Source organism: Engraulis encrasicolus, chromosome 9 (genome assembly GCF_034702125.1).
Source record: "Engraulis encrasicolus isolate BLACKSEA-1 chromosome 9, IST_EnEncr_1.0, whole genome shotgun sequence".
NCBI classification, from domain to species: domain Eukaryota; kingdom Metazoa; phylum Chordata; class Actinopteri; order Clupeiformes; family Engraulidae; genus Engraulis; species Engraulis encrasicolus.
The window spans coordinates 33,819,994-33,833,680 of record NC_085865.1 but is presented as its reverse complement, the minus strand read 5'-3'; the positions used below and the strand labels follow the sequence as shown (position 1 = coordinate 33,833,680).

General features: G+C 37.5%; 1 protein-coding gene across 1 annotated transcript; it reads right to left on the bottom strand.

The window, feature by feature from the left end:
- Positions 1-4,522: 4,522 nt before the first annotated feature.
- Positions 4,523-9,757, bottom strand: ptchd3a (patched domain containing 3a). The gene is made up of 4 exons (XM_063206174.1): positions 9,050-9,757; positions 8,101-8,228; positions 7,312-7,457; positions 4,523-6,692 (listed from the first exon to the last, which is right to left on the bottom strand). The coding sequence occupies exons 1-4, from the start codon at positions 9,755-9,757 to the stop codon at positions 5,005-5,007; spliced, it is 2,670 nt and encodes an 889-aa protein (XP_063062244.1). The 3' UTR covers positions 4,523-5,004.
- Positions 9,758-13,687: the final 3,930 nt, after the last annotated feature.

The window sequence follows — 13,687 nt, the reverse complement described above, 5'->3', positions numbered from 1 at the left end:
GTTAAATACAGTGCTGAATGGTATAAATGGGTTTTAAACAGCATGAAAAGCCAGTCATGCTTTATATTTTGAAGGGAGATCTTCGATTACTGCCATACAGTATATCACGAAAGTGAATACACCCCTCATAGTTTTTCAGATTTTTGAGTATATCTTTTCATAGGAAAGCATTACAGAAATTTCACTTTGACACAATGATTAGTGACCTTTTAACAACTTATTTAACCGCTTAAATTTCTTTTTCACTCAGAAAAAAACAAAATACAGCCATTAATGTTTGAACATGTACTCACAAAAGTGAGTACACCCCAGATTAAAATCCGGTAGAGAAGGGGCTGTGTTGGCTCTAATCGTCTCGAAATGAAACGAAATGAAAAGGGAGGTCATCAGTGTGCGTTTCAACCTTTCTTTGCATTGAACTTTTACATTTTGAGTCTGCATCTGGCTTAAATAGATTGGTGTGAGATTTGAATGCAATCCTATGGAGAATATCTTGATCTGCTTCAGTAGTCACAGTGCATGTTGACATGCATGTTTCTTTTAGGTGTATTTCAGATTGCCAATGTTGACAGCATTCATGCATCCCCAAACCATGTCAGTCCCACTACCATGCTTGGCTATTGAGAGGATACACTTTTTTGTAAAACTCACTTCTTTACCACCACACATGCTTGACACCATCTAAAGCAAATTTGTTTATCTTGGTCTCAAGAGAGATGAACAGACCAAGGATATGGATCACTGGAACCATGTCGTGTGATCTGAAGAGACCAAGATAAACAAATATACTTTAGATGGTGTCAAGCATTTGTGGTGGTAAACAAGTGAGTTTTACAAAACAAGTGTATCCTATCAAACTCCAAGCATGGTAGTGGGACTGACATGGTTTGGGGATGCATGGATGCTGTCAACATTGGTAATCTGAAATACACCTACAAGAAACATGCATGTCAACATGCACTGTGACTACTGAAGCAGATCATGATATTCTCCATAGGATTGCATTCAAATCTCACACCAATGTATTTAAGCCAGATGCAGACTCAAAATGTTAAAATTCAATGCGAAGAAAGGTTGAAACGTACACTGATGACCTCCCTTTTCATCCCTTTTCATTTCGTTTCATTTCGAGACGATTCGAGCAAACACAGCCCCTTCTCTACCGGATTTTCATCTGGGGTGTACTCACTTTTGTGAGTACATGTTCAAACATTATTGGCTGTATTTTGTTTTTTTCTGAGTGAAAAAGAAATTTAAGCGCTTAAATAAGTTGTTAAAAGGTCACTAATCATTGTGTCAAAGTGAAATTTCTGTAATGCTTTCCTATGAAAAGATATACTCAAAAATCTGAAAAACTGTGAGGGGTGTATTCACTTTCGTGATATACTGTAGTAAGGTCAAATTGCATTCTCTACTATGTTTTAACAGTTTGGCTCCATCATAAGGACCAGCAGGTGATAAAATGGTGGGCTTTTGGTCAAGACCTGTCACACTATAAGCACTACAGAAAGGAAAACATTGCAAAACATGACAAGGAATACACCCACCATTTAAGCTGGTGAAATCATGTCCAAGATAGGAATTAACAGTTTTTTACATAAAATCATCTCATCGGTTAATGTATTTAACTGTTAAGTGTTGTCTTTTGTTTTGTTTTTAGTCTTCCTTGACATTTGCTGCCATTTATTGTCCCCGTCCCAACTCTTTTGAGATGTGTTGGATTTATCAAATTAGAAATGAGTACATATGTCCCCCAAAACAAAAAATGTTCTCGGTTTAAACACTTAATATGTTGTCTTTTCACTATTCTCCATCTAATGAATAGACTGAATGTTTTGAAAATGATAGCATTTTGATTTTATTCACTGTTTACCAAACGTCCCAACTTCATCGGAGTTGGGGTTTGTATGTCTATACTGTCTATGTCTATACTGTCTATACCTAAAGTATGTCTATGGTTTTCACACCTGGTCCCCTTTAAGTGAACTAAACTCAGTCCTCTTTAAGTGGAGCAAAAAGCGAACCGAAAGCAAAAGGACTCAGTTCTGTTTTTGTTCATATTGTATTGTATTGAGTGTATTACAAAAAGAACTGGCTGATCTTTCTGGCCCTGGTGGGCTTTTATGGTGTGTCACTCTTCTTTTTTATCACACCCGGTCCACTACAGCCCTCCTTAAGGGATTACACCTAGTGTAACTTAACAGAATTCATAAGCGAACCGAACTGAGACCACGTCAACCAAGGTCTCAGTACGGTGGGGCATTCACATATGCGTCAAAAATGCTGAGTCACTACTCTGAGTTCGCTTAGGAGGCTGAAAGGGACTAGGTGTGAAAACCCTATGGAGAATGAATCTAGTTCAATGGAGAGTCACGCCCATTTAGGAGACTGGAGTTGATCCCACTTTGTTGCATTGCTGACTCCTACTGGGGCGTATCTCGGTTTACCATGTTGGAGTTTTGTTTGAGTACATATGCCTGCTGTTCATATATTTTTTTAGTTATTTTCTTATACTGTGTTTCCCAACACAAGTGATCAAGTGCTCTGAAACTAATTTAGTTTGTAACACTGTTTGTCAATATTTGTCAATGACCTTGCAAGACCGGTTTCCTACAGCAGCATGTATGGTCTGTCAGTCAGGGCATTGGAGGACACCAGCTACTAGTATGGTTAACCACTGACAGCTTAAACAGCTTTTCAATCCATGACACACCCAAGTTGAGGCTGTCAAAATCCAATGACAAAGCACTAAAGGCACACCCTTGTGTTGTAAATGAATGCTATCGGCATGTATTGCACCAAAGATGCTGTAGTAAGTTTAGGCAGCTCTTTTTCACACCTCCTGTTGTACCTTTGTGGGAACTCTGCTAATATGTCTTCTACATGCTTACTTTACAGTAAAAAAAAAAACTATGTGAAAGGCATTTGACAGAAGATTGAAATTCCGTTTGACCAGGTTACAATGTGTAGTTTAAACTAAGACTGATACAGACATAATTAATATACCCCCCACAAACATAAACACCTTACCTGCTGACAAAAAAAATCCCCATTGGGGATAATAAAGTTTCTAACTAATAAACAATAAATTATATGCGCGCGCACACACACACACACTTCACACACAGTAAAATTACAATCAATAAAGGGCATACAGGAAGATATGAAGATGTTGGGCTTACACTCAAAATGCATGTCTTAATTAGACACATCTGGTATTGAGTGCGTCATATATTGATCGTGCAATATACAGTGTGTCGACGAGAGACAGGGGTTGTTTTAGTATTTAGCCATTCAAATTTGGCAAAACCCAAAGGTTGCTCATTAGGGGCTAAGTAGAGGCATTTATCACATAGCCATAAAATTGTATGGCTTGGTTTTCAATTCACTGATATCCACCCTGTTTGAAGTTTCATGGAACAACACCTGAAGAGCAAGCTCAGTGGTGACCCCTAGTGGAAATATGGAGAGGTACAGTCCCCACAGTTAAATTGCACCTGGATTAATAAGGATCTCTGCAGCACTAGGTCCTTGCTAAGCTTCTAATAGCAAGAGCACTGTACTTGTATCGACTGTTTACCCCTGCTATGCTAACTCATATATTTACAAGCCTTTTGTCTTCTTTTTGTTTATGCAGTAGGACACCATCACGCACATGTGTTTGAGTGAGATTACTTTTCTTGGTAACAATTCCATTCCTCAAGAGGGCAGTCTCGTCTGAAAAATTGGATCCACATTACAACTGCCGTGTTCATGATGGCGCAGTGCTGCTTTTGCTAGGCAGCGTGCATGCGCACTTTTCCATGTCAGTGTATTCTGGTAGCAGCACTGCTTCTTCACAAACGCGGTCATTGTATGCATTAGGCGGGAGGTGGGTAAGGTGGGCTTTCATATGACTCTGGGCCCTTCTCAAAACCTAGGACAATGTCCTTCCAAGTGTATCAGCCTAATTAGTCACACCCAGTGATTGGATACTCTTTATTAGTCACACCCAGTGATTGGATATTCTGTAGAGTTCACCAAAGAGTATCCAATCACTGGGCGTGACTAATTAGGCTGATACACTTGGAAGGACCCTGTCCTAGGTTTTGAGAAAGACCCTCTGTACTAGGACTGGGGAAAGCTGTTAGTGACCCTGCACATACAGTACTTATAGGCCGCGTTCTTGATGGCATAGCCGGTGCTGATGCTGCTTTTGCTTGGCACCGCACATACACACTTAACCATTTCAGAACATTTTAACCAGAATGCATTGAACTGGCAAAGTGTGCATACGCGCTGCCCAGCAAAAGCAGCAAAACGCCATTACGAACGTGGCCATACTGTACATGTATTGCACACACATGCTCTCCCTCACTCTTACCATATGTTAAGCTGGCTTCAGGTTTGTGCTGGCACCATATTACATTAATAATGACTGATAGGGGCAATACATTTGGATAATGATTACACCAGTTGTCTTTATTCATTCCTTTTTTATACAAAAATAAGCATTTATTAACACATTTTAGAAATCTTTGTGCGTCTCCCTTTCATGTCATTACTGCCACAGGAGGGCCCAGCAGTTCTGACATGTTAAAGCTATACTCTGTAAATAGTAAAATCTAATAATAATAATAAAAGCTACACAGAACAATAACAGTGAATATTCAAAGTTTCACAACTTTAATGTACAAATGTATCCATCTAAAAAACAAAATACATAAGCAATGTAGACAAATGCAAGTAGCAGTTACAGAGAATAATAAATATTAGTCAGACGACATGTATAACTTGGAATACAAAGTCTGCAGTCCTACTTCAACACTTAGAGAGTATATTTTAATTTTCTTGAGTAAATTCGATTACCACAGTACTCTCTACGTGTTGAAGTAACACTGTAAAATTTACTCTGTACATTGTAACTTGGAAAGTGTGTGTTGAAAAGCATGTATGTAACCCTTCACCCTGTACCTATCATGTTTTGCTTTTGCAGCTATCGGTCTTCAGTGCATCTACATAAGTTTAGGGGCAATCAGGATCAAAGCTAACGTTTGGATGACCCTGGATGCTTTTAGGACTTTTTGGACTATGCATCATATTTGCATACATTGGCAAGGCATTTTGCAGAGATTTAAGGCTACTTTGTATTTGGGGGCTTTGGACTTTGTCATCAACGGCATTCTTTGAGTCACTGCAGCAGCCAAAGAATGTTAGGAACACAGGGATGAACACAATGCCGTGGAACGCACCAAACGTGATGACCAGGAACATGATCTTGAAGAACGTCCTGAAGATGTAACTCTTGGCTGCCGAAAGGACAACAACACCAGCAATGGTAGAGATGGCTCCTTGCACAATTGGATAGCCGAGATTGTAGACGGCATCAACAGCTTTTTTGTTGGCCGTTCTTTCGTTGCTTGACACAAAGGCATAGGAGATGTGTGCCGAGAAATCCACAGAAAAGCCAATGCAGATGACCAGGTTGATCATTGAGATGGAGTCTAGATTGACACCCCACAGAGCCATGAAACCAGCCACACCTACTATAACTGAAGCAATGGCAAATGTCACCCACAGAGAGGACAGAGGACTTGGGATCAACAGAAGAGATATAACAAGCATAACTACGGTTGCAACTGCAATATTTTGTATCGTGTTGCTGACTATGACTGCATATTGGTCATAATAAATGAAAGCAGGGTGGTAGACTAACGCGTCAAGGTCTTTACAGGTTAGGCCTACAGCTGTCTCCCTGAAGAAGTTCAACATGTCTTTTTCATCAGTTGCTGAACTGATGTTCACAGTGGGAATGAACAATCTAGAAGCCAGTATTTTGCCGTCAGTAATGTTTACATCCTGACTGAAACCTGCTTTAGTAAGAAATTCGGATACGTTCTTCATAAACACATTTTCACTGTTTAGATTGAGGCCACTTAAATTTCCATATAACTCATAAGACTCAAGCCAAGATATGATCATGTTTTTGGCAACCATCTCAGATGATTCAAATTCTTTCAGGCACACACTAAGGCTGTCACGGGCACTTTGCTCCCAGTACTGAAAGCTTTGATTTCTAATAACCAACATGACAAAGGGCCCGTACTCTGTGAAATAGGCATTTTCATTGTCATAGTAACTAGCAACATATGAATCATCAGGCGCTAGATTTTTCAGCTCAATGCCCTCCTGCATTTGAAAACAGCCATATATGCTACCAGCCAAATACCCTGCGTAGATGAGGACAACAAACACCTTTGTCCAGGGTTTTGTTATAAATGGCCCATAATGATTTTTGAAAAAGTTATTCATTGGCAGGTCCTCCTCCGTACCCGTCGTAGGATCGTATGCCCCTCCTACTGAGCAAGCGTTGGCTGTATTGTTAGCATCTGGAAGGTCAACAATCCGGCATGTGAAAAAGTGTCTGTTGCTTTTCTCTCGTCGACCATTGAAGGCCATGAAGGCCCCAAAGAATGTGATGCTGTAGAAGTAGCAGAAGAGGAGGGCAGTGCCCGTGTACATACAGAAGGACTGCACAGACCCGAAGTCTGTCATGAGGCCGATATAGAAGGCCAGGACATTAGTCAGGGTGGTGATGGTGATGGAGACGGCAGCCTCCTTGTACGTCTCTTCCATCCGATCTTCAACGTTGTCCTTCACTTTTGTCTTCTGCCAGGCTGAGATCATGATGAACATGTCGTCCACACCAACACCTGTAGCAAGGAAACCAAAATATTACAACGATACACTGTACGTATATTGACGATGAAGCTAACTTGAATTGCAGTGACTTGGGCTACATTACCTAATTCAAACAGATGACACACGGCAGACCTTTTACAGTAGGTGTACAATTAAGCCGTTTCGGATTGTCATGTACTGTCTGTAACATTAACACTTAATTTGGATATTGACTACAGACGGCTGTTCAAAATTGCTTTTCAGTGTAAAACTCCCTGTTTGCTCTGAAAGGTTCCATATTGCTGTGGACATGTAAATGTTAAATTTTAACTGCATCCTGCAGGATTTCTTTTATTCATATTGTGGTTTGAAAAGTACTGGACACACACAAAAAAGTCTTAATGTATGCCTTTTGATTTCACTGACAGGGGGTGCCACTCTCATTTGTCTTTGATGGCTTCCACACTAAAATGTGAGCTTGGTAATAGTGTAAGTCTTACTTCAAACTGTAGGTGGTGCCAAATATCATTTGAGTTTATTTGCGATCAGCGGTGTGCAACCATTGACTGATTGAGCATTTGATTGATAGATTGATTGAGTAATAAATTAACTAATTACATAATTAAACTACATTCAGGATGTTATGCCTACCAAGAATAAGAAAGGGAGCTGTTGCCACAGTCATCACAAATGGCATGCCACAGAAGAGCAGAAGTCCAAAGCTGGAGAGCACGGCCAGGCCAGCAGACAGCACCCCAAAGGTGGCCACCCACACCTTGTTACGCACACAGTCCAGCCTACAGATGAACACAAAACCAAGAAGACACCACGAGGATAAATGAACAGTGCGAAGTGGTTAGATGCAAAATCCTCAAAGTGCCTGTAGAAAATACAAATATCTTATTAAATAATGTTTTCCCCAATAATAATCTCAATCAAAAGAAAGTAAGACCAACCCAAACCAAAATGAAAAGGACTGATTTTTTAATCTTACTAAAATAAAGTATCTGTCGATTTTACTTTTCATACTGGCTATCCTGCGAGAGTAAACTGAAAGGAAATGATGAAGGTCTGCAACACTGTTCTATTCTTCCAAACCATTTTAATGGCACGTTTTGGATGCTCAGTCCTTCATCAAAGTTGAGGACTGCACGTCGCAAACATTGTGCCATTAAGCTTTGTTTGGAAGCATAGAGTAGTCTTGCGGACTATTATCATTTCCTCTCAGTTTAGTGATCTTCTGTTTGGTCCAGCACCTGAGCTACTGATGTGCACGTATTCTCTGACTTTGCGGATTCATCCTGTGAGAGTAAACATTCTTGCATGTTAGCCTGCCTCATTTCCTTGATTTGATCCGTTTTTCCATGGAGAAGTGCTGTAGCATGGCTATAGATTTGTGTGATTGTGACTTGGAAGTACAAGTAGTTGATTATAACTTACCTCAAACAGGAAACTATTGAGACAGTGATGGCCAAGAAGTATGTGACAGAAAAGAGTGGGATGACCGTCTTGGAATTGGTGTCAAACTCCTCCTCTCTTGAAATTGAAGTGAAGTACGAAATAGAGATCTGCAAGCCATAGTACAAAACATTCAGTCAACCTGAGATAGCTAAACAATCCCCACTGTTTGCTTCCATTTATAAAGGGTTCTTTTGACTGAAAGGAAATGAAGGTGCGCTCAGTTCAGGACAGGGGTCACCTTCGGGCTGAGGAAAGGGTAACTTGTAATTAAGGGACAGACCAACATCAAAAGAATTCTTTTTGGGTGCACATAGTGCCGCATTTAGAGTATAAGATAACATACTATTTTCAATAAATGTTCTGTGCTTCCTCCTATGCCTTTTAATAAATCAGACTTAAAAAAGAAAAGGCATAAGCCTTCTTTTTTCTATAGCCTAGATCAGATTAGTGTAGTCTTACAAGCAGAATTTTGACCCAGTGGCTCAGGCCTAATAGGCTAGTACTTTAAATAGCCTACTACATAGGCTACTGTAGGCATACATACATACATACATACATACATACATACATACATACATACATACATACATACATACATACATACATACACAGTAAATGTTGTGGTGTTAATTCAACACTTACAGAGTTCATTCAAGTCCAAATGGAATCAAATTAACTCTCTAAGTGTTAAATGAGCACTGCAGAATTTACTGTGTACATACATACATACATACATACATACATACATACATACATACATACATAGACCTACATAGATAGATAGATAGATAGATAGATAGATAGATAGATACATACATACATACATACATACATACATACATACATACATACATACATACATACATACATAGGCCTACATACATAGGCTACTTCAAATTCAAAGTTTTACCAAAAACAAAAAACATACCGTTCTAGGAGTTTTGTCCTCTGGGAAGGTGTCAATGAACTTCTTTAGCCAAACGTCAGTTTCAGTCTTCCTGCTGTCTTCTAAGTAATAGAAAAGTCTGATGGCACGGGCTTTCTCTATGTTTTTGGCGGAATCCTGACTCACATCACCGATAGCTGATCCTATGAATTCTGTAGGACCACTAGTTCCGTTTTTGTAAAGCGGGTAACTTATTGGGCTGCCATCACGAATCGAGGACTTCATGATGTCTAATATGCGATTGGAGACGCAACTTCCATTCATCTTTGCGCACAAATCAGAGAAAGTGAAGGGGCGCTGTCCATCTGTTTTGAGCTCTCTAACTTGACGATCTAAATCGAGTATCTCCTGGAGCGCTTCTTCAGTGAGAATGTTTGTTGACCTCACCGCAATAATCGATGCATAGGTGCCATCGGTGTACAGCCTCAGACTTGAAAACTCATCCGTTTGCGGGAAATATTCTTTGACAAATTGTCTCTCTGTCTTGGCCGGACCATTTTTTGGTGTGAACTGATCTTCGATACCGTTCGACTCCCTGTCTTCTAGAAAGTAAAATCCTGCACCCAGACCTGCAGATATAATTAGCGGGAAAATAAAGAAGGGCCATGGATATTTGCCAATAACCCATCCGAATTTTCCAAAGACTTTTGATAAAGGTTTTTCAACGCAGTCTGTTTTGCACGTGGGCATCTTAGCTGTGGCTACAAGAAATGGACCTGAGCAGACTGTCTGGATGTTGGTGTTGGTGGGGCTGTCCCGAGAGGAACTGCGACGGTAATTAATTACCCGAGTTTTATATGGGAAGGCGCACAGTAAAGTTATCCATTAACGACCTCGAGGAAGCATATCATACCATGGAAACTGAATGACGGTATGTCTCCAAGATAAGAGGAAACTCTGCAATATTTCAATTTAAGTGAGAGAAACAGTTTGGTAGGCCATATAGCTTACAAATGGCCTATTGCAAACGCGTTTTAAAACACATTTCACTCAATTGTTTCCTGTTCCGATGTGAACTGGTAGGCCTAGGCCTATCTGTTGGTGTCCCCAGATCAACTAAGAAACAAAGTGATGGTCAAATAGTAATGTACGGTAGCCTAAGTAGCCTAAAGTAGGCCTAAATTAAGATGGACAATTACGACTTGTCACTGTTGATTCTGACATCTGGGTAACTGGTTGGAGAAACCTAGCCTATTTTTAACACCGGTTTGTGCCTCTCGCGCTGAAAACATGAAAGTAGGCTAATTTGTGTTCATGTTTAGTTTACCCAATATGACACGAGCTGGTGAAAGTTTGCAAAGAGCTTGAATGATGTGTTGAATTTGTGAATGTGGACAGCTGTCTAGTTTGCTTACACACATTTGAGGAAGGTAATAGGCTACAGGGTTCATTATTCGACATCCTTTCTGTGGAAGCCATAATGGCGACAAGCACACCCTTCTAGCGAAACCATAAAAGCATCTGAAGTTACCATGACGACATTGCCTAATGTAGTGTGTGTGTGTGTGTGTGTGCGCGTATGCGCGTATGCGCGCGCGCGTTTGCAGAGGCGCATTGTCACCAGGCTAGGCAGACAGCCGTTTGGGGCCCCAAGCCCCTAGATGGTGAATAACAGACCACATTTTACTAGAGAAGAGGCCGTTTAGTTTCAAATGTTTTTTTGTGTGTCACTTAGGCTTGGCGCCCCAGCTGATACTAATCGCGCGTGCGTGCGTGCGTGCGTGCGTGCGTGCGTGTGTGTGTGTGTGTGTGTGTGTGTGTGTGTGTGTGAGAGAGAGAGAGAGAGAGAGAGAGAGAGAGAGAGAGAGAGAGAGAGAGAGAGAGAGAGAGAGAGAGATGCATTTGCACAGGTGTGGCATATAGGCTATCATATTTGGGATGGACCTGGAATTATTATAATTTTACAAAAGAATCTCCCAAAGCTCTTGGCTATTGTAAAAGCAAAATATAGCCTACTATTAGTGTAGGCCAGGGGTTCCCAAACTTAACCATGCCAAGGCCCCCCATATCCTGGTAGATTCAAGCCAAGGCCCCCTTTACATGGGTCGTGCCACACTATTTTTTATTGTGCATCCCCTTTCACAACCATAGTCTAGGTCTGTGAGTCAGTGCCCCACTAGGATATATTAAATTAACTAATGGGAATATTATTTAGCTCATTTTTGGTTTATTTTGGTGTACCTTAGTTCTTCAATTTCTTTAATAATTTATTTTATTATTTCCTTTCATTGCCCCCCAAGGGTCCCCGGCCCCCACTTTGAAAACCACTGGTCTAGGCAAATCAGTTGTAGGCCTACTGTGTGTGTGCTCACAATTGTTGCTCAAATGCATTCCATGACATTTTTTTACTGCACTGAAATACATTTTCAACTGGGTATACAGTACATACTAGGCCTATATACATAATATATATACATATACAATATACATACTTTGTTTGATTGTACACCCAGGTCAAAAAAATGTGTACTTAAGTGTACTTTAAATATATTTAATTTTCTGAAAGTACATTTTAAGTACACTCTATTTATCAAGTACAGTACTTAAGTATGGTATTTAAAAATATACTTATAGTTTAGTGTATTTTAAATATATTTTAAAATCATTTGTATTATTAAAGTTATGTACTTAAATATAGTTTTATAAAATATACTGTTAGTGTATTGTATTTTAAATGTATTTTAAGTATATTTGTATTTTAAAAGTAATGTGCTAAGTGTAGTATTGTAAAATATACTATTAGTGTATTATATTTTAAGTGTATTTTAAGTATATTTGTATTTTAAAAGTAATGTGCTAAAGTGTAGCATTATAAAGTATACTATTAGTGTATTATACTTTAAGTGTATTTTAAGTATCTTTGTATTTTAAAAGTTATATACAAAAGTGTAGTATTATAAAATACACTATTAGTGTATTGTATTTAAATGTATTGTAAGTACATTTGTATTTTAAAAGTAATGTGCTTAAGTGTAGTATTGTCAAATATACTATTCGTATATTGTATTTTAAGACTATTTTAATTACATTTGTATTTTAAAAGTAATGTGCTAAAGTGTAGCGTTATACAGTGTACTATTAGTGTATTATATTTTTAGTGTATTTTAAGTATCTTTGTATTTTAAAAGTTATGTATTTAAGTGTAGTATTATAAAGTACACTATTAGTGTATTGTATTTATATGTATTGTAAGTACATTTGTATTTTAAAAGTAATGTGCTAAAGTGTAGTATTGTCAAATATACTATTAGTATATTGTATTTTAAGTCTATTTTAAGTACATTTGTATTTTTAAAAGTAATGTGCTAAAGTGTAGCATTATACAGTATACTGTTAGTGTATTATATTTTAAGTGTATTTTAAGTATCTTTGTATTTTAAAAGTCATGTACTTAAGTGTAGTGTTATGAAATACACTATTAGTGTATTGTATTTAAATGTATTTTAAGTACATTTGTATTTTAAAAGTAATGTGCTAAAGTGTAGCATTATAAAGTATACTATTAGTGTATTATATTTTAAGTGTATTTTAAGTATCTTGGTATTTTAAAAGTTATGTACTTAAGTGTAGTATTATAAAATACACTATAAGTGTATTGTATTTAAATGTATTGTAAGTACATTTGTATTTTTAAAGTAATGTGCTTAAGTGTGGTACTGTTAAATATACTATTAGTATATTCAATTTTAAGTCTATTTTAAGTACATTTGTATTTTAAAAGTAATGTGTTAAAGTGTAGTATTATAAAATACACTATTAGTGTATTGTATTTAAATGTATTGTATTTGAAAACATACTATTAGTGTAGTATATTTTAAGTGTATTTTAAGTGTATTTGTATTTTACAATTAATGTGCTAAAGTTTAGTATTAGAAAGAATATTTGAAACGTACCTAAAGTTAAGTATGATTTTAGCATATTAAGTACACTTGTACAACGTTTGATTTTAGTACCAAAAAGTCAACTTAAAATGTGTTAAAGCTCTACTTAATTATATTTCAAGTGTATTTAAGTATACTATAAGTTGTCCCAAAATAACACAACTTAAGTATGTACTTCTGCAGCATGCTATAAAGTGCTTTCTTATGACCTTGAAATAGATTTGTAGCATACTTCAAATAGTTACACTTCACCACATGTTAAAGTACACATTAAACATATTTTAAAGTGAATTAGTAAGTATATTTAAAATGTACTTACAGTTAAGTATGATTTTAGTATATTAAGTACACTTCTGCAAAGATTGATTTTAGTACCAAAAAGTCAGCTTAAAATGTGTTAAAGCTCTACTTAATCATACTTCAAGTGTATTTAAGTATACTATAAGTTGTCCCAAAATAACATTCTTTAAATACACACTTTTGAAGTATATTTTAAATACAAAAATACATACTTAATAAGTATGTTAAGTACAAGTTTTTCACCTGGGTACTTTTTTTTAACCATCATTTTAGTGTATTTTAACCTAGGTTTATTTATTCATTATGCTTTGTAACATTAAATAACCTTCCATTTTGTTAATGTATTTTCATGGTAAAAACACCATATTGAAGAGCACAAACAGATCTTAAAAAGGCATGTAAGGCCTTACCTATTCAACTTTTAAGCACACTACTGAAG

Excerpts from the sequence above, each read along its gene's own strand:
- ptchd3a (XM_063206174.1), bottom strand. The coding sequence starts at position 9,757 with ATGCCCACGTGCAAAACAGACTGCGTTGAAAAACCTTTATCAAAAGTC. Across the intron at positions 8,229-9,049 it reads AGGACAAAACTCCTAGAACG|ATCTCTATTTCGTACTTCAC; the intron begins GTATGTTTTTTG and ends TATGGCTTGCAG. Across the intron at positions 7,458-8,100 it reads TCAATAGTTTCCTGTTTGAG|GCTGGACTGTGTGCGTAACA; the intron begins GTAAGTTATAAT and ends GTTCATCTGTAG.